The sequence below is a fragment of the Ochlerotatus camptorhynchus genome, unplaced genomic scaffold (genome assembly GCF_037179485.1).
Source record: "Ochlerotatus camptorhynchus isolate MF236.1 unplaced genomic scaffold, CSIRO-AGI_Acam_v1.1 ptg000416l, whole genome shotgun sequence".
NCBI lineage: Eukaryota > Metazoa > Arthropoda > Insecta > Diptera > Culicidae > Ochlerotatus > Ochlerotatus camptorhynchus.
The window spans coordinates 1,256,876-1,279,534 of NW_027040902.1; the positions used below are offsets into that span (position 1 = coordinate 1,256,876).

General features: G+C 40.4%; 1 protein-coding gene across 2 annotated transcripts in view; it reads right to left on the reverse strand.

Moving 5' to 3' along the window:
• Positions 1 to 17,450: 17,450 nt before the first annotated feature.
• The window catches only part of LOC135711020 (carboxypeptidase N subunit 2-like), a 403,442-nt gene continuing 398,233 nt past the window's right edge, over positions 17,451 to 22,659 (reverse strand). For both annotated transcript variants that reach the window (XM_065233761.1, XM_065233762.1), the window contains one exon: positions 17,451 to 18,870. In XM_065233761.1, coding sequence (XP_065089833.1) covers positions 18,009 to 18,870 — 862 coding nt within the window. In that variant the 3' untranslated portion in view covers positions 17,451 to 18,008. The remainder of the gene's footprint in view (positions 18,871 to 22,659) is intronic.

Sequence of the window (22,659 nt, forward strand, 5' to 3'; positions counted from 1 at the left end):
AAAGTACGCGGTTTAGAATTCGTTAATTCCGGTGTTTTTATTCTCCGAAAGTAGTCCGCCCAATATCCTCCACGTGAATCCTCACGATCCAATCGAATAATGTTAAAATCGTAAAAAGGGAGATCAATTTCTGAAGAGAGCCATGTTTCACAGAGGGCAAATGCATCGCAATTATTGTTATGGACTAAATACTTGAACGAATCTAATTTCGGAATAAGACTTCGACAATTCCACTGTAGAACAGTGATCAAATCCCCGACCTCGTTTGGAAAATTATCCATCGAAGGAGATGATAGCTGCAAGAAGGGGCCATTTTGAAGTCAATTGCTTCAAGAAGGATTTCACAGTGGGAAGCAATGTGAGGACAATGCTTTTCAGAGGATCAGAAATGTTGAGGTATTTGAGAATACCGTCCACAATGTCATCAAATGAGAACAACCCAGATGAAGAAGGGGTTTCTGTTCTTAAAATTGGGGCATCAGGGGTTTTGGATGTCCCCGGAAGTGGTGGAAAATCCTGGGTATAGTCAGTTCTGCGGAATCCAGGAGGAGTAGAAGTCTCCTTTTTTCCACCACTCCTTGATTAAGGCAAGCTGATTTGGGGTTCTTTATTTGCAACAATCCGCGAACGGATGCGCTTTCGTTTCCGTGCAGAACCTTCCGGAAAACTGAAAGAAACTCCCTCCTCAGCCAAGTCAGAGTCAGTCTCGTCATCTGACAAAAGAGAAAAGGGATTTTTGTCATTGGTCGATGGCGTGGCTGTCTTAAGCATTTCTGCAAAAGACCGCCTGGAACGTTCCTTAAGGGAGCGTTTCATTTTGTCCCCGAGCTGTTTGTACGCCGGGCACGACGAGAGAGCATGAGGAGGAGTTCCGTTGCAGTACACGCATTTTGGTGCAGTAGCTGCGCAGGCGCCATCCTCATGCTTCTCCCCGCATTTGGAGCAGCGTGCCTTGTTGCCGCAGTGGGAAGCCGTATGTCCCAACCGCTTACAATGCTGGCAGTTCATGACCCGAGGTACAAACAACCTCACAGGAAGACGAAGTTTTCCCAGCTCGATGTATTGAGGAAGGGCAGATCCAGAAAAGGTCACCCGAAACGAGTCTGTGGGGGTAAAACTCTTTTTACCCTCGCTGAGCGATACTGACTTCATTCTATGAACGGCCAGTATCTTTACCGGAGGAAGCAAGGGGTTCTTGAATCGGCCAACCGCTTGCTTCTCCAGTATCTCGGGGTTCAGACTCGCCTCAGTGACCACGCCTTCGATCTCCACATCAGAGGCTGGAATGTACACCCTATATTCCAGTGTGAAAAATTGGGAAACAGCAATTTCATTGGCCTGTTTGAGGTTAGCGACGGTCACACGAAGTTTGTTGTGCCTAACCTTCGTTATTTCGGTCACGGCAGAGAATCGCTTTGTCAGATCATCAGATATCTGAACAACATTCAAGGGTTTGTTTTTGGGCTGAAAATAGACAACCCATGGGCCAGTCGAGTCATTCGGGTAGGCCCGCAATCTGGAGTTTTTCTCAGCCTGCCCATTGACAGACTGAGACGACGAACCAGGGATGACATCATCATTCTTCTGAGATGAATGGTCATCCATGTCGTCTTCTGACAAAACATCCATTTTGTTCAACTAGTGGGAGCGCAAAACGCTCTCCCACTGAACGCACAGACACAATACACAGAAAACACTACAAACACAGAAATACAAAATGAAAATTTAACTAATGGGGGAGTAAAAGAAACAAGAAAAAAACAAAAACTTATCTGATAATCCTATACTACTACCACCGAGCGTTATATGTGTAGGCGTTTACACCGATGGCTGGGAAGCGACGCGCAGCGTGGATGACCTTCGCTGTGGTGCACTTGATCGAGGCGCGGCACTCAGCGCACACAGGCGCACGATGAATGATGAACGATATAGATGTAGAAACGGGTGCTCACACTCGATGATGATGATACGTGAGCGGTGATGCCCAAATTTGTTTGCGAATTTCCAATAGCACGGATTAATCTTTCCGAAAATGACACTTTCTACTAAAAAAAAACTCACTTTTCGATCAATTTACCGGGAACTATGCCAGGAGTCACTTAGTGAGAAAAAAACTGATAAATTATATCAAGCGAATACCGAAAAAACTTCCAAAACAACGGAGCGCGAAACAAGTCGACCGTACTTCTTGCTAGGACGCAGTGGGATGTGCCCCCCTTGGTCATTGTTAGACGCTGTTTTCAGGTTGGAATTTTGCTGCCCCGAAGCAGATTGCAGGCGTGTACTCACACTCTGGTGCTTCGGACAATTTGCCTTGAGGTGATCTAGAGCACCGCAGGCAAAACATTTGCTTTGTATGCCGTCGTAAAAAACCCTTGCCTTGATGTGCTGAACATGAAGTTGCGCCGGAATTTCCGACACAATCTCCATATGAGCACCACGAATACCATTCCATATCGGGAAACCGGTCTCAGCTGAATAGCGTTCTCGCACCAACTGGTAGATAGTGCCATACTTTGCAAGAACTGTGGCAATCTGCTCATCTTTGACCTCCGGAGGCAGCCCGAAGATCCTGACGTAGCGGAACGTTCCATTTGCTGTTGTCACAGACACTTTAACACGACTTCCATTCGCATACTGGAAATCTACGCTAGTTCCTAATTTACCGAGCGCGCTTTTCATAAGCACTTCCGATTGGAACCGTACAAATAGGCTGTAGTCCTCTCGATACATCGCGCTCAGATCATCGCAGCTCCATCCCTGTTCCTTGAAAAACGTGAATACCTCTTCATTAGTTGGATTCCGTGTATGCGACCCAAAGCGAAGCTTGATGGTGTTTTCTCTTTTCGGTTCCATTGTTCAGATTCTCGTTCCTTTAAACAATACACTGCACCGTATAACTAAAAAACAATAGCCTAAACTCAACTAAAGAACTTTTTCGATGTCTCGAAGCACGTCTGGTTCGGACTAGAGCTGAAAGTGTTCTGAGCCCATCATTTGAAGCATTGTATTGAAAGTGAGGGAAAAAAGTTTCCATTACCCATCTACGTCGAGAGCAGTGCTGTTGACGTACGGATTCACGATCTCCCGTCGGATATGGATAATGTGGTTATCGTTAGTCATATGTGCCAGTATGGTGAGATAATTGCAATCAGAAGTGAAGTTTGGAAAAGCTACTTTCCAGGCTTCATTAATGGAGTTCGCGTCGTAAGGATGAAGCTTAATCATCCGATTCCCTCTTACATTACTGTGGACGACGAAGTGACTTTGGTGTCATACAAAAACCAAGTCAAAACTGTGACCAAAAAAAATAAACCGGAACAACGTTGCTTCGAAGTGGCAACAGCGGTAGCAGCAGCAAAAAAACAGAATTCTCAATCGGAGATGGGGAAAAATAACACCAGCAGCGATAAAAATCACAGCAAAAGTAACATCAACAACAACACGAAGACCAACGGCAATAACAAGCTTGCGGAGGCAGCTAAAGATAAGCAGTGGTCTTCTCTTCTTAAACCGGCAACTGATGCAGATCTACACATAAACAATAGAGCAGTGATGAACAAGCGACAAAGGTCCTTCGATTCGGAAACAACAATCAACCATACGAAAAAAGTTAACACGAACGAACCAACTTCCAGTGATAGTGATTGCAGCCTAACCACCGTGAGTTATATTTGTCCCTACACGCAACGACCATACAAGATCCCGTCGTTTGAGTGGATTGAAGATGAACAGCAGAAACATGCTTTGATCGAGGATTACAAGCAGAAAGTGGATGCTTTTTACCTAGCGCAGCAAAATGAACGAGACAAAAATATTTGAATTGTTTTTTTATGATACTTGGCTCCGTTGAGTCTTACTAGACGTATGAGCCTTACAAATAAACAGATTGAAAAAAAAAAACAATCGAATAATTGTGGCTGAATTCGGCAAGCTGATGTAAATAAAATTGTGAAAATAATACTAATATCGGTAATCGAAAGTGAATCATTTTTTTTAATAAATTATGCATATCTCGCTGTAAATAGCTAAAAGCTTCTTTGTATCTTTCATACTTACCGGTATTATTATATTTGCTGACTTATCACAGCCCATTCTAACAACTCGTAGGGATTTGTCATCGACATCGCTGGCATAATTCGTGATACAAAAGTAAAACACACCGGTTTCGTGTTTTATTAACCTTTTTTATTTCGCGCATTTTGTTTTTATTATCAAAATATTCATTTAGCTAAATTGTCGCATCTCTTCTCTTATACACACGCATTTTTTCTGAACGATGCCCATCGTTTGCGCGGTCAGCGCAGTGGTTTGTCTTTCTGTTTTATTTTCCGTTTTTCATTTTGAATAAGTGCTTCACTTTATGTACTGGGTTTATGCTTTCTTTTAAGTGTTTCTGCTTTTATTCTATACAATTTCCGCTCACAGGTGTGTTTATATAATTTTCTCTAAATGTTATTGCTTGTTTCATGTTTCCTCCCGAAACGCATCCGCATTTTTTGTTTGTGTATCAATTCCGACCTAATATTTTTGTTTCTTTGTTAATGTTTTATACAAAAAATGTAAAAGCACACGTCTAAGTATGTATGGTAGCTCACAATTTTACATTACAAATATATCCTGCGTTTTATCTGTTTTCAGCGACATATCTCGTAGCGGTTGAATACTGGAGACTTACTGTTAGAAAAATTACTGTATTTTGATTATTGTTTTGTTTTACTCTTAACGTACAGTACAGATTGTTTAACGTCTATACAATGTTTCCATAAATATACAGCTCACAATAGGTGCCTATCAAAAACTAAAAAACGAATTTCAGAACACCGCGGGATGGGTGAATCACTTCCTTCTATCTTGTTGGAGGGAAAATTCCCAGGGGGAGTACAGGCTTCATTAATTCTTATTACAATATATTTTCACTTTAATTCCGTTTCAATATTGTTTTCTCAGCGGGGGAAATTCCTGACAGAACCTGTCAAGATGCCGGGTTGTTGCCTCCCAGCATCGGCTTCACCTTTCATGTAGGGCTTTTCGGGCTAAGTTTCTTGGAATATTCAGATAGGACTAACATTTCCAACGTTGCAAATTATTTTCGACGTTTATTGAACATTCTTCATCAGGACCAATAATAATAATAATGATAATTCAGATAAGCAACCAATCCTACCGTGTAGAGGAAAGATAACCCCTGAATGAAGGTTCACCTACTAAGGGGGAACGGAAGATGGATGCTCCTAGTAAAAAAGTGTAATGCTCAACATACAAAGCAACACAATTTCCTCTTTCTTTTTCCCAAGTGAGAGGGAAAAGCAATGAACTCCTAACAAAGAAAGGCGGAAATTTGCTGCATTTCTTTTGCCATTCTTAATCTTAATACAGTGTAATGATGTAGCGTACAACTTTGTGGGCAAAACGCGCGGTTCGACGACAACCCAATGAGGAAGGAAATCGCGTGTACTGGCTCGGTGGGAAATCTTGGCCGGAAGAAAGCGTCAGGTTCAGTTGTCGGTGAATCGAAAGTGAAATGAAAGAAAATAATCTAAAAGGTGCGGGAGTGGCGTTGTTGTAGGGACCAAACAACCAACAGAAGGACGCTCGCCATGATTCATCCCATTTACTTGTATTGTAAAAGTAGATTTTTTTTGTATGCCATAATGTTTGCTGGGTCGTTTCTCTCCTCTGGTTGTGATGTGGGACATTTTTAGTTGAATTTCCTCGGAGAGTACTTTTTGTGAGGATTATTCTCATATCTTTTATTTTATTACTGTTTTTTATGGTGGTGGTAGCGAGCCGAGTTTTAGTGCAACATAAATAAAGAGGAAATGCGTATTATGAAGAATAAACCTGTTGGGATCTATTCATATGTGTGATGAAGGGGGTGATAAATTAAAAAAAAGATGATAGGTCATTTTTAAAAGTTATGCGAGAATTTTTGTTTTAAATGATTGATTCACCGATTCTATGAATGATTTTGAATAGATCATTTTGAATCGATTAAATTTTTCAAAATGGTGGACATCGTCATGCTTGGCATACACAGTTCTGGTCACGAACTGCTAATTTGCTATTAACTTTGCACGCAGTTGGCGAAACATAGTTCTTTTTGAAGCAGTAGATAGAATAGATTTCAAGCTTGTTATAGATTTGTAAAAAATTCAGATATTACTTCTAGTAATAAACTGTATTTGATTTTGCGTTGGAATGCCCGCTGCACATCTCGGACTTTAAGTTTAAAAATTAATTGGTGTTGATTCAAATATTAAAATTTATCTACTCTTTGCATATCTATAGTAAGCTATGATCCTAATCTATCAATTACTTTAAAGAAAAACACATTTCAACAACTGAGTGAAACAATTGAGCAGTTGATGTGTACAACTGTGCATGCCAAGCATGGACATCGTACATCGTACGGGTTAGGCAAAGAAGTGTGCGTTTGACTTTGTACTGTCGCATTAATGGCCATTCGCTAATTTTCAACTTCTATTCAATTTTCATACTTGCCGTACTCTAATGGAACTATCTACTTACCAAGACCATTCTCTAACTAATAAATTATCACACTAAAGCTTCGTGTTAGATAGCATTTCCAACCAACTCTGAAAATCGCAAACTTCGCGTATAAAAACACTTTGAATGTAACAACTCAAGGTGGGAGTAGCCTGCTGATGATGGTTCAGCACGCAACAACCATCCTACTGCTTTCTCTCTGAGATGACCAAGTTGGTCATGACGAAAGGAGTAACACAATAGTTGGGTAAAGAAGAATTGCATTATAACACACCATCGACTGGAAATGTATTCGGCAGCGTGGGGCTTAAGGTAGTGATGAAACGTCGCTAGAACTATTCCAAAGCCGCAGACCATATTGGGTTGTTTACATTTATACTATTTAACTAGCGCTAATGAGCTAGCTGCTAGCAAGACATCTTACTAGCATAATGTAAACAGGGCATCAGCGTCTACCAGCATGAGATTTCAGGAGCAACTGAAATTCGTGCTTGTTGGCGAGTACCCTAGCGCTCGCAAATCCGCACAGATGCAAACACCCCATATATGAGCAAAGGCAGGTGCACACCTTTTTGCCTGTAGATTTGAAGATATACTTCAAATCTCCGCGTACATCGTACGGGTTAGGCAAAGAAGTGTGCGTTTGACTTTGTCCTGTCGCATTTATGGCCTTTCGCTTATTTTCAACTATATCTACCTACCCTCTTCTAAGACCATTCTCTAGCTAATAAATTATCACATAAAAGCTTCATGTTAGATAGCATTTCCAACCAACTCCGATATATTTTTTGTACATCAAATATTTGATAAGATGTAGGGATGTTATGTCTACTTAAGGGTAAAGAATTTCGCGGTACACTGAAACCTCCGTTTACGATGTCTTTTTTACGCAGTATTCAATTTACGTCCCTCTTTTTACGAAGTAAATCCCAAATAACGAGTTTTTTTTTTTACGAAGTGAATTCCAAATAACGAGTTTTTTTTTGTGATTTTAGGAAACTGGGATATACTGTGAAATACCCCACAATATGGGTATTGTTAGAATCGGAGTGACGCATAGGGACCGGAAATCGATGTCTGTCGCCATTTTGAAATCCAAGATGGCGGCTTCCGGTTACAGAAAAACTTGGACATTCTGCCAAATACCCCACAATATCGGTATTTTTGGAATCGGAGTGACGTGTAGGGACCGGATATCGATGTCTGACGCCATTTTGAAATCTAAGATGGCGGCATTCGGTTGCATAAAAACCTGGAAATTCTGTCAAATACCCCACAATATGGGTATTTTTGGAATCGGAGTAACGTGTAGAGACCGGAAATCAATGTGTGACACCATTTTGAAATCCAAGATGGCGACTTCCGGTTACAGAAAAACTTGGAAATTCTGCAAAATACCCCCACAATATGAGTATTTTTGGAATCAGGGTGAATTGCAGGAACCAGAAATCGATATCTGACGCCATTTTGAAATCCAAGATGGTGGCTTCCGGTTACATAAAAACTTGGAAATACTGTCATATACCCCACAATATGGGTATTTTTGGAATCAGGGTGACGTATAGGGACCGGAAATCAATATCTGACGCCATTTTGAAACCCAATATGGTGGCTTCCGGTAACATAATAACTTGAAAATTCTGCCAAATACCCCACAATATGGGTATTTTTGTCAGAAATCGATTTCCGGTCACTACACGTCATTCTGATTCCAAAAATACCCATATTGTGGGGTATTTGACAGAATTTCGAAGTTATAATGTTAACGGAAGCCGACATCTTGGATTTCAAAATGGCGTCACACATCGATTTCCGGTCTCTACACGTCACTCTGATTCCAAAAATACCCATATTGTGGGGTATTTGACAATATTTTCAAAAACCTCTTTTTACGAAGTAAATCCCAAATAACGAGTTTTCTTTTTACGAAGTAAATCCCAAATAACGAAGTTTTTTTTTACGCACTAATTCGATTTACGAACCCCCGTTTTGGTTCGTAAATGGAGGTTTCAGTGTACCGTGGATTTCGCACACATTTTCACCTTTCAGATTCTCTCAGCGCTACTTTTATGCATGGCTGCAGTCAGTGGTTGACATAGACATTCACTGAGATAACAGGATTATGAAACGATACATGCCTTAGGATAATGGACGCCCTGTCACAAGGATGCGAGCTCAGGAGAAATTTCGACAGCATCTTGGGTACGATTAACACTTCGAATACGATGCCTCCGAAAAACGTGTAATGGCAAGTTTGCAGTGGAATAACATAGCCATTTCTTAATGAATTTCAAAAATTGTGGTGCCTTTAGAGTTCCTAGGGTTTGTACACGGATAGCAATCTCCTTATACCTTTTGGAAAATTTCTATTGCTGATTATTCATAAAATGTATAAGTCAACTAATAAGCAGATGCCTTGCAAAAAGTTAATGGAGATCATGTGTCAAATGAAATGTATAGTCGGTCACACATACCTTTTATGCATTCTAATAGGACCTATGTGGTTTGTCTTATGGAATGTATAAGGCTGATGTTTTGGCAAAAATGTATAAGTGAAACACATGTATAAAATAATTGATTTTTGTTTCGTGTAGAAGATTGAAAATAGAGTCGTCTACTTTTTTAAAAAGCAAAAATAGTTGTTACACGTTTTTTAAAGTTTTCAGTGTGTAGGGTTTTGCAAGTGGCGAAGGATCTGTAATTTAGATTAAAGGGTACAAATGTTCACAATTAGCCAGCATACAGTCATGGTTCCTATTTATGGATCCTGGAGACAACGTTCCTCGAAAAATCCGTAAAAGTGGTCAATCCATGAACCTTCCTAGAGCTCTGCGGTTTTTTTGAATACATTAGGAACTGTGATATAAAAAAATATTTGGGGTCGTGACATAAACATGTACCTGGATGGTCATGGGACCGTCCTTCGGAAGATCCGGAACATCCGTAAAAGTGGAAAATCCATGGAACTGATCCTAGAGTTCCGCGTTTTTTTTAAACATTAGGAACTGTGATGATAGAATGAATTTGGGGTCGCGACATAAACATGGACCTTGAAAGTGGAAAATTCAGGAAACTGATCCTAGAGCTCCGTGGTTTTCTTCAAAACTTTAGGAACTGTGATGATAAAATGAATTTGGGGTCGTGACATAAACACGGACCCAGATGGCCATCGAACCGTCCTTCAGAAGATCCGAAAAATCCGTAAAAGTGGTCAATGTATGGAACTAATCCTAAAGCACCACGGTTTTTTCGAAAACACTTGGAACTGTCATATATAAATTAATTTGCGGTCGTGACATAAACATGTACCTAGAAGGCCATGGGGCCGTCCTCCGTAAGATCTAGAACATCTTTAAAAATGGTCTATCCTCGAAACTGATCCTAGAGTTCTATGGTTTTTTTTTCAAAAGCATGTGGAAATGCGATATAAGAATTAATTTGGGATCATGACATAAACGCGAACTCAAATGTCCATGGGGCCATCCTCTGGTAAGTCCAGAACACTCGTAAAAGAGGTCAATCAATGAAACTGATCCTAGAGCTCCGCAGTTTTTTCAAAAAGCATTAGGAACTGTGAACCAATGCCCAAGATCACGCTTGATTTTCTTAGACAAAAATCATCAAGCAAACAACTGCGGTTGATTTTGCAAGCTGTGATATCGCAGCTCGGAATATCAAGCTAACAATATACTTCTTCTTCTTCTTCTTCTTCTTCTTCTTCTTCGCATTTCAAGCTTATTGCATATCGCATATTAGCTTATTGCGTGCTCTCAACTAACTTAGTGTTCTAGATGCACTTCCACAGTTATTAATTGAGAGCTTTCGATGTCTGTACCATTTTTGCATTGATATAATTGTGTGGCAAGTCCAATCATACTTCTATGCCCAGGGAAGACGAGAAATTTTCCAACCCGAAACATTTCTAGACCGGACCGGGAATCGAACCCAGCCACCTCCAGCATGGTTTTGCTTTGTAGCTGCGCCTTTACCGACTGAGCTAAGGGAGGCTAACAAAACTCACCAACTGCAAATCTCACCAAACTGTGGTGAAATTGAGTTTAATGATTTTTGCTTTACACCCGAATGCAACCGAAACTTCCATAACAGCTTGCAGCAGTCCCTTCGCGTCTGCCATCGGTGAAGATTAAAAAGAGATAGCAAACTACACTTTCTCTATCTAAGAAAACGATGTGTAAGGGAATCATTTTTGTGTCTAGTCAACACTCAGCTTGATTTTTGCACGTTGTGAATAGTCTCGCAATATCAAAGGAACTTGTAAAATCAATATCAAGCATGATATTTTGCTCCAAAATCACGCGTGATATTGCGAGCACATGAGACCGGAAAAATATCAATTGATTTTCATGGGACCGTCGTCCGGAAGATCAACAACAACCGTAAAATGGTCACTCCTAGGGGCAAGACGGCTGTAGTCAGAGTTAATATTTTCACAGCGAGTAAATTTGAGTAACTCATATTTACTCAAAAGTGATCAAAGCAGTCTCATATTCATCCATAAATTAAAAATTAAATAAGTATAAGCATACATTATCTGTCAGAGTGTCAGAGTGATCCTATTGGTATTTTATTTTGTATTCTTGCATCAAATACTCATTAATCCGTGTGTATTTCTTTTCAGTGTGAATTTTTACTCTTGTATGCGTGGTCTCTACTATGGTGGGACAATAAAGTTGAAAATCAGAAAAAGATATTTCTGATATGATCCCGAGAAACGAACCCGTTATTTGGCGTGATTTATGATGAGTTGCCAAGGATGTATTATTTCAATTGTTAATTTCAGCTTCTTATATAAATAAGTTAAAATTACTCGCGAATTCTAGTTTTGATTGCTCTGATAGAGCAGTAAATTTGTATATGTGACTAGACAATGATCTTTCCATCAACCCATCAGCTGGAAACATTTTGAATCTTGTTGGTGGGTATGCAATCTGCCAAAATGTTCACAATGGAATGCCTACCATATGCATTAAGACGTCACATTATAGTACAACTCTGGGTACAACTCCATGTTCACTTGAAATACCAATAATTATCATCGTCAACCAATAATAAGCATACACAGATTTGCATGCTGCGGAATATAATGTTGTTGAATGATGGACATAGATTTTCCTCGTCAAACGCTAATAGGAAGAGGAGACAACTGGCTTCTTACTCTTTTATCTCTTTCTCTATCTCTGTCTATCTCTATCTGTATCTATCTCTATCTATATCGATCTGTATCTTTATTTTTCGCACTTCAAATCGGCCAATCACGAGCTGGTTCACGTTTGACAGAAAAGTCGTTCGTTTTTGCAACCGCATTACCTCCTCTTCCTCTTAGGTCAAACGTCTTTGCTTGACAATCGTGAAATGCACACAAAACAAACAGGTTGCTATGTCATCGTGCATTGAATATTGAGCAACTCGAGTTACTCAGAGTTACTTAAAATTTACTCCAGTATGACTCATTATCAAAAGCTGTCTTACCCCTAGGGTCACTCCATAAAATTGAGAGGTGGACGCAGTACTATGACCAACACCTCAACGGTGATGCAGAAGAAATCGAAGGTTGCACGGCAACATACCTTGGAGCACGCGCAGAAGACGACAGGCTACCGGCCCCTGATCTTCAAGAAGTTGAGGAGGAGATCGATCGGCTGAAGAACAGCAAAGCAACTGGTGTAGATCAACAACCAAGTGAGCTATGAATGAAGATTTGTTTATACATGTTGATGACACACGATTTGTGATTTCCGTTTCACAGACTTTAGAATAGAATACCTGGCTCTGAAAAAGTGGTTGGTACCGTTATTTATGCACTTAGAGTAACATCCCAATATTTTAATGTTCGACACAAAATATACTTCTGATGTTAATTAAAATGCATATATGAAGGTACCAGACATGTTTTGCAGTGTCCGGTACTCTATTTTGTAGTCTGTGAAAGGGATTACGTGATTGCAGTGTCCTCTGTTAACAACTAACGGAAAGCAGTGTATGCGTAATTTCCGACAGATGTCGCTACAGAGTTCGTGTTTGGCTTGCAACAACGTTAGCAGTTCAGCTCGTACCGTGCTCTATGTGTGCATTCTTTCTTCCCATTGCTTGTTGCGTGCTGGCGTTCCGCCACCCTGGCGAAAGGCGCTTGTCAAATTTGGCCATCGTCGCGTTTGTGAGTGGAGGTTGTGTTTCAGAAATGCAATCGAAGTGTACAGTGACTGCTTTTAGATGCGTTTGTTATCGGTCGCTGGAGCTGTCGGTTCTGATTTCGGTGTTGGTCACGAGTTGATTCGACCTGTGAGAGGCTGGTGTTGCGTTTTCCAGACTGTGACTGTCGCGTGTGATTTGTGATGGAAAGGGGTCGTAGTCTTTTTTTCTCTCTGCTGAGATTACTCTAGTCGGAGCAGCTAGAGTGTGTTTAGTGATTGTTGGGGGTTTCCATTCGAGACGCTTTATACAAAGGTGACACACAAAGGAGAAGTGTTGGTTAGCTTACGACAGGGAACTATGAACATTTTGAAGGGAAAATTTTGCTATGGGAGGTGCTTCTCGTGTTTATTCGCGAAATTCACATCAATGATTGATTACTTGCGTAGGTGATAAATTTGGCAAGGCAGACCAGCAGACAGCAAACCTGTCCGGATCTGATCGTATTTTTTGTTTGTTTTGGAATTGTTTATGGAAAAATAGTGAACTTTTTGTGAGCATCCCAACAAATAATTTGAGCTGATTAAAAGCTGGATAAGCAATTTTTCAGCTGAAGAAGCAAATATTCGCCTGAATATGCTCTTATTCAACATTCAATGTTTGTTGGGATTAACGGCAAATAATTCATCAACACTGGTGGACCGTGTGTACCAGCCCCCATGTAATAACCCGCTTGGGTTTCCGCTGCTATATGACGGAGAAACAGTGAGAGAGATGTTTTTAATACCGGTTGAAGAAGTAGCGGCAACATATCTATGGGAGCTTTTCGAAATCATTGTGATGTCATGGATTCCTTTGCAGGATATTGGGTAGAATCTTTCCTTTATTTTTCTCTTAGCTTTCATTCTATTATTATATTAAACCCTCGTATGAAACATTAAATGCTGGGGACGGGAAGGTCCACCACGGCACCCTAGTGATGGGAAATGGATGGGAAGAGTGGAAATGCCAACGGGTTCTTCTCCCCACGCATTGGGGCATCCTCCTGTTAGATGGCCTGTTTTTTTTTACCGGTTGTATGATCCTATTGTTGGAAGGAGATTCTCATTCATCCCGTGGATGGACGTGGCCAATGTTGCCCACGGATTCACACAAACCGTTGTGTGCCCTTCATACAATTAGAGGTTATTAAACTTGATCAAGTCGAACTGAGAGGATAGTCCACAGTAGACTGACCTAACGGGCCAACCTCTAGATTTGTGCCATTAGGGAAAACCACTCTCTGAAAATTTCAGCTCATTCGAGCTGGTGCTTTTGATTTAAAATTTAAATGGGGATATTGGTTGAAATGTATAGGAAAGTAACATTCCTTCACTCTTTTGTGCATAGAACTGGTTCGGAGTTTCAGGACACTTAGCTTAAACTATAAGGAACAATTGATGTGGGGCAGTCTAGTCCACAATTTTCTTGCTACAGTGAGTGGTAGTTCGATATCATAATATCATCATCAATATCTGACAGATGTCACTACCAGTGCTAACAAAAATCGTTCAAATCAAATAAGCTGAAAATGAAGGCAAGCTGGAACGATAAACCAATGAATTTGAATTTTGACATGATAACATGCTCTTCATCAAGGCAACCGCTGAGTTTCGAAGTCAACATTTGTTTTTGTTCATTCGAAGATGCGTATTCATTATCGCCTGTTCTGTTGTCATATCAATATTCATAATCATTTTGGTTTGGATGATTTGAGTATCAAAAGCGAATAGATTATTTTCGTTTTACACAAAATATAGCGTTGTGGAACGTGTTGTTGAACGATGTTGAACGATGGAAGATTATTGCCTTTTGCAGAATTTATGATAATATCAAGGTTTTAGACTCTGAAATCGATAATATTCAAAATAATCATTTATGCCAAAATGAATTTGATTTTTTTGCTTTTGAGGATCGTTTCCAATTTTGACAATTTTGGGTTGGAAACTCAAGTGTTGATGAATATCAACAAACGCGTATTCGTCGATGGATAATGGACTCATGTGTTCATTTCACTCGTACGTTGACAGCGAAGGTTTTCCAAACAATCGAAATTCATCTACACTGGGTAGAAGCAATAGTCAGTGCGTGTGAGGGTAAATGATAAAAACAGGCACTGGTCACTACAAACAACAGTAGTGACATCTGATGGCCAATAAGCGCAGAAACCATTTCCATCGGCTCATTATATGTTGATTTTTATATTGTGTGTGGCAGGATAATTTTTCAAAAAGGGGTTATACCATCTGTTTTCTGTTTATGGCCGTAACACACGGTGGCTCTTTATCCAGGATTTGCTCCTCAAGTTGCTGCCATAAAATACTATCAAAGTTACACATAATCCTTATGGGCGGAGTTGCATCGCGCTTATGAGCGGCGCGCTTCGACCGTAACCAAATGAGAATTTAACATAAGCGCGACAATACCTGCAGGTTTTCAAAAGAATCCGACAAATGGTTGTATTTTAGTGAATGGTTTCTATATGTGACTATTTTATGAAAACATTCTTAATTGCCACTGAAAGAATAGAACTGGACTTGTTGTTTTGCTGGTTTGATTTAAAAAATGGCAGTTGACACCTTTAAACAGAAACTTATTTGATTTTTTTTTCCTTTGGTTTGTTTTTTCCGTCGATCTTGTTTTCCGTGCTGAGCACCAATGCTACCGACGTGCCAGGAAGGCAGCTCCCACACCTGGACCCTACCTATCGACCCATCAACTCATGAACCGGGGACCAACGGCTTTACTTCCCATCCGAAGGAAGGCGTGATCAGAGATGTTATGCCTCAGAACATCCCGGCGGCGCCGACTGGGATTGATCCCAGGCCTGCTGGAGTGAGAGGTAATCACGCTTACCAAAACTTATTTGATATTTTCGATAAAAAGTGATTGGTGTATGAAAAAAATCATTGACTACAGATATGTATCGTAACTAAAAATTACATGCGTCGTGGAAATGTGATGCTCCTTTGATTTTCACGGCTGATGAGACTAACTCAGGGGCAGGGTTGCCTTCTCTCACTAGCTATAGCATTTTTATTTTTGGAATTATTACGTCATTAGATGTTATATTCATATGTTGTACTTGTAAGTTACAACAGAGCGAGCACTTACGAAGCATAAAATCGCTGATTGTGATGCTCTGAAAGGAGAATTGACAGGTTTTATAAAGGGTGATACGGTCAAAATTTGGTCAAGGGAAAACGCGTGTAAATCGGTGAAATCGTTTATTTAAAAAATCAAATTAAATTTCTTTTTCAAGTTCAATTAGTATAAAATTCAGGAAAAATAGTCAGTTAGGCTTCCGCTTTTCCAAATCCGAATTGCCGGGCCTTACGCTTGACCCCTGCCATCAGATTTTGTACAGCCACCTTGTCCACCTTCTTCGCCGCAGAAAGCCAGTTTGCCTTGAACTGCTGCTCGCCCTTAGCAGTTTTTTTGGTCTTCTTTAGGTTCCGCTTGACAATAGCCCAGTATTTCTCAATTGGGCGGAGCTCTGGCGTGTTGGGAGGGTTCTTGTCCTTGGGAACCACCTGCACGTTGTTGGCGGCGTACCACTCCATGGCCTTTTTACCGTAATGGCAAGATGCCAAATCCGGCCAAAACAGTACGGAACAACCGTGTTTCTTCAGGAAAGGCAGCAGACGTTTATTCAAACACTCTTTCACGTAAATTTCTTGGTTGACAGTCCCGGAAGCTATGAAAATGCTGCTTTTCAAGCCACAGGTACAGATGGCTTGCCAAACCAGATATTTCTTTGCGAACTTTGACAGTTTCATGTGCTTGAAAACATCTGCTACCTTTCCCCTTCCTTTTGCCGTATAAAACTCCTGTCCCGGAAGCTGCTTGTAGTCGGCTTTGACGTAGGTTTCGTCGTCCATTACCACGCAGTCAAACTTCGTCAGCATCGTCATGTACAGCCTCCGGGATCGCGCTTTGGCCGTCGTATTTTGTTTATCATCGCGATTTGGAGTCACTACCTTCTTGTAAGTCGATAGTCCGGCTCGTTTTTTGGCTCGATGCACGGTTGTAGACGATACACCCAGCTTATTTGCGGCATCTCGGAGAGAGAGGTTAGGGTTTCGCTTGAAACTACCGGCAACTCTCTTTGTCGTCTCAGCGGCTTCCGGTTTTCAATTTCCCCCCGATCCAGACTTCCTGGCTGTCGACAAACGTTCCCCAAACACTTTAATTACATTTGTAACGGTTGATTTGGCAACTTTTAGCGATTTTGCCAACTTTGCGTGCGAGTAGCTCGGATTTTCGCGATGCGCGAGCAAAATTTTGATACGCTGCTCTTCTTGCTTGGACGGCATTTTGACAACTGAAGAGTGAATTCCAAAATCAAAATAGGAGCAACATTCTACACACACACACCTTCAAAATGAGGGGTGTTCAGGTTTTTTAAATGCAAAATTGAAAGAAATACGTCAAGTAGATATTGACCAAATTTTGACCGTATCACCCTTTATATGTCAAACTTACACTTTACAACCTCTTATTGAAACTTGCAGGTACAAACTATCAGTATAACGCAAAATACATTACGCTGAAACGTCGGAAAGTAGAAACTCTCTGTTTTCCTTTTATATGCGACTGAAAGTCGAACCAAGAAATCATGACATTAAAACATCTAATGATTTAATAATTCCGAAAATCATTTTTCAAGTAAGTAAATGGAAGCACCCCTGCTCAGAGGGAGAATCACTTCTACTCAAAAGAAAGAGACATTTCTAAAAACGTAGGTTACTGAGCGCTGAGTAGAAGTGAGTATCTCTCACTCTGAGTTAGTCTCATCGGCCGTGTAGATTCAAATGATCGATTTTTCTATGATGTCCTGCTCTGAAACGTCGATTATACTGATATTAAATATTCCACTTGCCATTGTTATTCATAATCCTTCACATTTTCCCTACTTAATGGGTATTGAAAGTGTTCATACCCCATCCACAGTAAATATGTCTGTCTTCATTATGCATTCCCTATCCTGCTAATAATGCATCCTCAATTTAATCTCTTGTGATCTACATGCCTCCGCCTATCTACACACCATCCTATCATATACCTACATTCATTTTTGTTTTCGGAAGGGGATTCTTCATGTTATGCACAGTGATTTCCTGCCTTTCTTCTTACCTTTAAGTCCTCTAGCGAACGAGAATCAATATCGTCCCGAAAGAAAGGAAACCCGAAAAAAAAAAATCCTAACCTCAAACAGCGCTATCAACGAGCAGCGGTCGCAAGCTGTTGCTGTTGACATTTTCCCTACTGCTGCCACTACTGCTACGGATCCGGCGGCCGGTCTAAAGTCATACATACACTATGTGCGGCCTCGTAAGGGTGCGTTTCGACTGCTGCGGCTGTCGCAATTGCGGCTTTTGGTGGTACGTTTTGGATTGTTTCTGACAGTCGTAGTACTCGAAGCTCTCGTAGTGATCCGGTTCGTGGATCGTGTTTCCATACTGGTACTGGTCGTCCTTCAGCATCGGAGTGACCTCCCAGGGACCGCCTCGAAGCGGTCTATATTCGCTGGCCGCACTCTGCTGGGCCAGGTAACGCTCTAATTCTAACTTATCTACTTTTTGTGGCACAATCAGATCATTTACATTCTTATCCTCGTGGAGCAGCTTTTTCCGTCGTTTGGATAGGTGGAAAAAGTACAGGACGCTCGCAGCCGTGGCCAAGACCAGCAGTATACTGAACACTGCACTGATCACAGTCACCACGTGGGTGGGACAGTTCATGTCCGATTCGGTCATCGTTCTCAGTGTCCGTCGGATTTTCCGACCGTCTTCGTACAGATCACAGCCCAGTTCATCCCTGTCGATAACGAGGGGATGTGGTGAGGCTTCCTCCTCGCTGGGACTGGCGAAGCCGGCACTGGTGAGGGCAGCGGAAGTTAGCAAGAATTCATCATCAGGGTCGCCCTCGGCTGCTAGCCGCCACAACCACAGCAGCGAACAGTTGCACACGAGCGGATTCCCCGCCAGCCGTAGCCGGTGAAGTCGATCCAGTGGGAATTGAACCGCATCCAGACGGACAAGGGCGTTGCGGCGGATGGAAATTTCCAGCAGGTGCGGGTTGCCATGGAACAACCGCAGTGGCAGACTCGTGAATGATGGATTATCGTCAAATGTCAACGTGTGCAGGTTGGTGTTGTCAACGAAAGCTCTATTTGGAGAACGAGACAAGAAATGAGAGACGAGAAATTAGAATTGTTTATTTATGGCCCTCTGGTGGGGGTGAATTTTTCTTCAGTTTTTTTTTGGGTTGGGTGTTGGTCGATAGGGTTTAGAGCCGTCGTCATTTAATGAACATGTTTTTAAGATTTAATGGATTTGGAATTTTAATTTTTAAACAAGGATTTTTTTTAAGAATGGCATTTGATTACCTATGACTGAAGCTGAATAATGTGATTGGAAAAAAGGTTGATAAGTTGTACAGTTTTCGAGATATCGTTGAACGCGTACCTTATAAATTGAGACTGAGTGGCCCAAACGACATACAAAAACCGTTTAAAATAGACTTGAGTATACATAACTACAAGGTTTTTTTAATCGGTTGTATGACAAAAGGTTGAAAGTAGAAAGGGTCTACTATAAGAGAGGAATGGACAGGCTGGTTTAGAGAAAAACGAACTGCCAAAGCCAGAGCCAATCGAGCAGAACATACCTATATTGATTGCTTTTGCAGTGTTGCTAGAAACCTTCCAAGCATAGGTTGCCAAGGCAGTTTGTTTTGAAACCACATCTTTCTTATACTTGACCCGCTATAGTCGAAAGGACAAAACGTCGAATAAACAAAAGGTTGCATGGATAAATGATCGATCTTTTGTTCTTCTTTGGACCGTTCGATTTGTAGTCTCCCATTTTAATCGCTCGTCTACTTAAGTATTATCCGATGTTTGGCCCTTCGACCTTTTGTCTTATCGCACAATTGGCCAGTTTAAATTTTTCTAAAATTATTAGAAAAAAGTATAAAAATCCATAATATATCAATTTTTTTTTATTACTGAAAAATTTACATGCAAAAATCTTTGACATATCTGATTATGTGTATTTTGTTTTCCTTTAGCTTTACTTTGATTTCCTAATCAATATTGAACTCTAAACAAAACCAAAAGGCCGATTTTTGGTTTTTGTTTTACGTAGGTCTACGTCTGTGATTTCTATATGGGAGTACACTTTGTGAAAAGCTAAAATGGAACATGTAACAAAATTATGAAAGATTTTGTGCATTAATAACTCAGCTGTCCCTGGACCAATTTCAATAATTTTACGCATCTGCCAAATTTAATACTTTATTATTTTTCAAAATGTCACTATTGAAAACTACACGAATGTGCAACTGCTGCTATGATCATTAAAATGATCACCGATTGCCTGCGAAAAGCGATTTCCCTAACACAGATTTCAAAGTTGAATTCCATCCGGTCTCACCAAACGGTGTTTATTCAATTACCGCAGTACAACACCCTAATAGCTCAGCATTACTCAACCATCACGACAAAACGGTCTTTTTCAGGACCACCATACATTTGTAAAATAGTATTTTTTTTGACAATGATGACCTTATTCGGATGTCAGTTCCCATATCAAGATAGAGCTGGAATTAGGGCTTAACAGCTTTTGTATAATGTCTTAAAAGTCAAGGATCGCCCACACAAATCAACACCACCATCAGGTAGGGTAAAACTTTCCCTACCCGACGGTAATGTTGGTTTGCGTTGGTGTTCCTTGAATTCCTAAAAATCATCGAGAGAAGTCATTTTTTACAAAAGCTGTTACATCTAATTCCAGCTCTATCTAGATATGTTAAAATCTAACATACCATGTTCTTGAAGGCAACATTGGGGGTGCAATTTCAAAAACCAAAGTCAGTTGCGGCATGAGAGTGGTCTGATTTTGATCCAGAGATGATGGTTTTGTATTTTTAATACGCCAATGGATAGGAATTTTTTTCTACAAATCTGTTAAAATTAAGGCTTTATTATTTTTCAAAATGTCACTTTTGAAAACTGCACGAATGTGCAACTGTCGCTATGATAATTCAAATGATCACTGATTGCCTGCGAAAAGCAATTTCCCTAACAGAGATTTCAAAGTTGAATTAAAACCGGTCTCACCAAACGGTGTTTATTCAATCACCGCGTGGTGAGTGGTGGTGTTCTCCAGTACACAACGAAAGGCTGTCTGCAAGCAGCGAGCTGCAGCCCACTTAGCATTCATGGGAGGAGGAAGAAGCCACACCGCTATTGATCGGAATCAGTAGCTCTTCGTGAGCCGCTGTGGGCCATCTTTGTCAAGCGCGTTATACTAAAGAGTATAAACAAAGAGACATGTTTGGCATGCACAGTTGTACACACCAACTGCTCATTTGTTAATAACTTTTCACTCAGTTGTTGAAATTTGTTTTTCTTTAAAGTAATTGATAGATTAGGATCATCTCTTACTAAAGATATGCAAAGAGTAGGTATATCAACACCAATGAATTTATACACTTAAAGTCCGAGATGTGCAGCGAGCATTTCTCACTTCATTTTTACAACGCATAAACAAATGCACTTTTTTTTTACTAGAATTCAAATCTACTTTTTTTCACGTATTTATAACAAGTTTAAACTCTATTCTATCTACTGCTTCAAAAAGAACTATGTTTCGTCAACTGTGTGCAAAGTTATTTGCAAATGAGCAGTTAGTGACCAAAGCTGTGTGCATGCAAAGAGATCCCCACTCTAATTCCTATTCCTACACAAATCACAAGCTCCTGCTGCAGTTAACAAATAAGATTTATTAAATAAGACCACGTAGTCCTACGTCACCAATGCGTACAACCCCATAGGGCTGTCTCTTGTAGTTTTTGAGTCCAACAATGACATAGAAAAAACTTTTTTGCTCATATATCATCTTTAGAAAAAAACTTATTTGTTTGGGATCATTGATCGATCTGTTCCAATATATTTTTTTAAACATCCAAAATTTATTTCATTTCGGAGCGGCAAGCTTTCTCATAATTCAAAAAACTGATAATCTGGCAGGGGAGCTACACTTGTGACCACAAAAACTCAGATTTTCGCTCAAAGAACACAATAGACTCAAAGGAGTACAATGGGGTAGGTCCAATTTTCAACTTCCAGCTCCCCACTGCTGTGCACTTTGTCCGACTCTATCTGGGTAGTCGGTGATGTGAGGCAAGAATGTATACTATCACCGCTACTGTTCCTCATCGTAACCGTAGACACCATGGCTGGTGCCATTGAAGTACCTCAACGACTTCGGTTTGGCATTGCGCTATTAGCACAACAGAACTCTGATATGCAAAGTAAGCTCAAGGACATAGCCAAACGCTCCTCTGCGGTGGGTCTCTTCTGAACTTTTGTTTAAATATTAAGAAGTTTGGTGTCCGGTTTAAGGTTTTAAGCATAAATTTTTTTTTGATACTCGAAACTTAACTTTATTAGTTTTGAAAATAAAGCAATATGATCTTCAGCAAAGTTGTAGTTGTGACACAATGGTTCGGAAATGTTTCGGTACACACTTAGAAAAAATCATGTAAATTTAGGTGCTCTGAGACTGACATATACGAGTGTCAATTTTGACATAAAATTGAGTCATAATAGACGCGAAATTCAGCTCAATCAAACGTACTTTCGAATTTTTCAGTCTCGGAGCACTTAATTTTACATGACATGTTTGTTTACGTCTCATCCTTAATGTCAGAGATGGATTCCGTCATGTGTAAGATTACGTATTTCTAAGTGTGAATCACAAAATGGTTCAAAATTTGATCAAACCAGCACTATCATAACTAGCATATACGGTCAATGGTGGTCATATTAGATTTTTAGGAGCAGATTGGCTACATTCGGACATGTTCTGATTACCCCCATTGAAAAAGCCAGTTTCTGACATTGGGTAAATCCCATCATGCGATACAAATCAAAAAAGAATGCAAACTCAT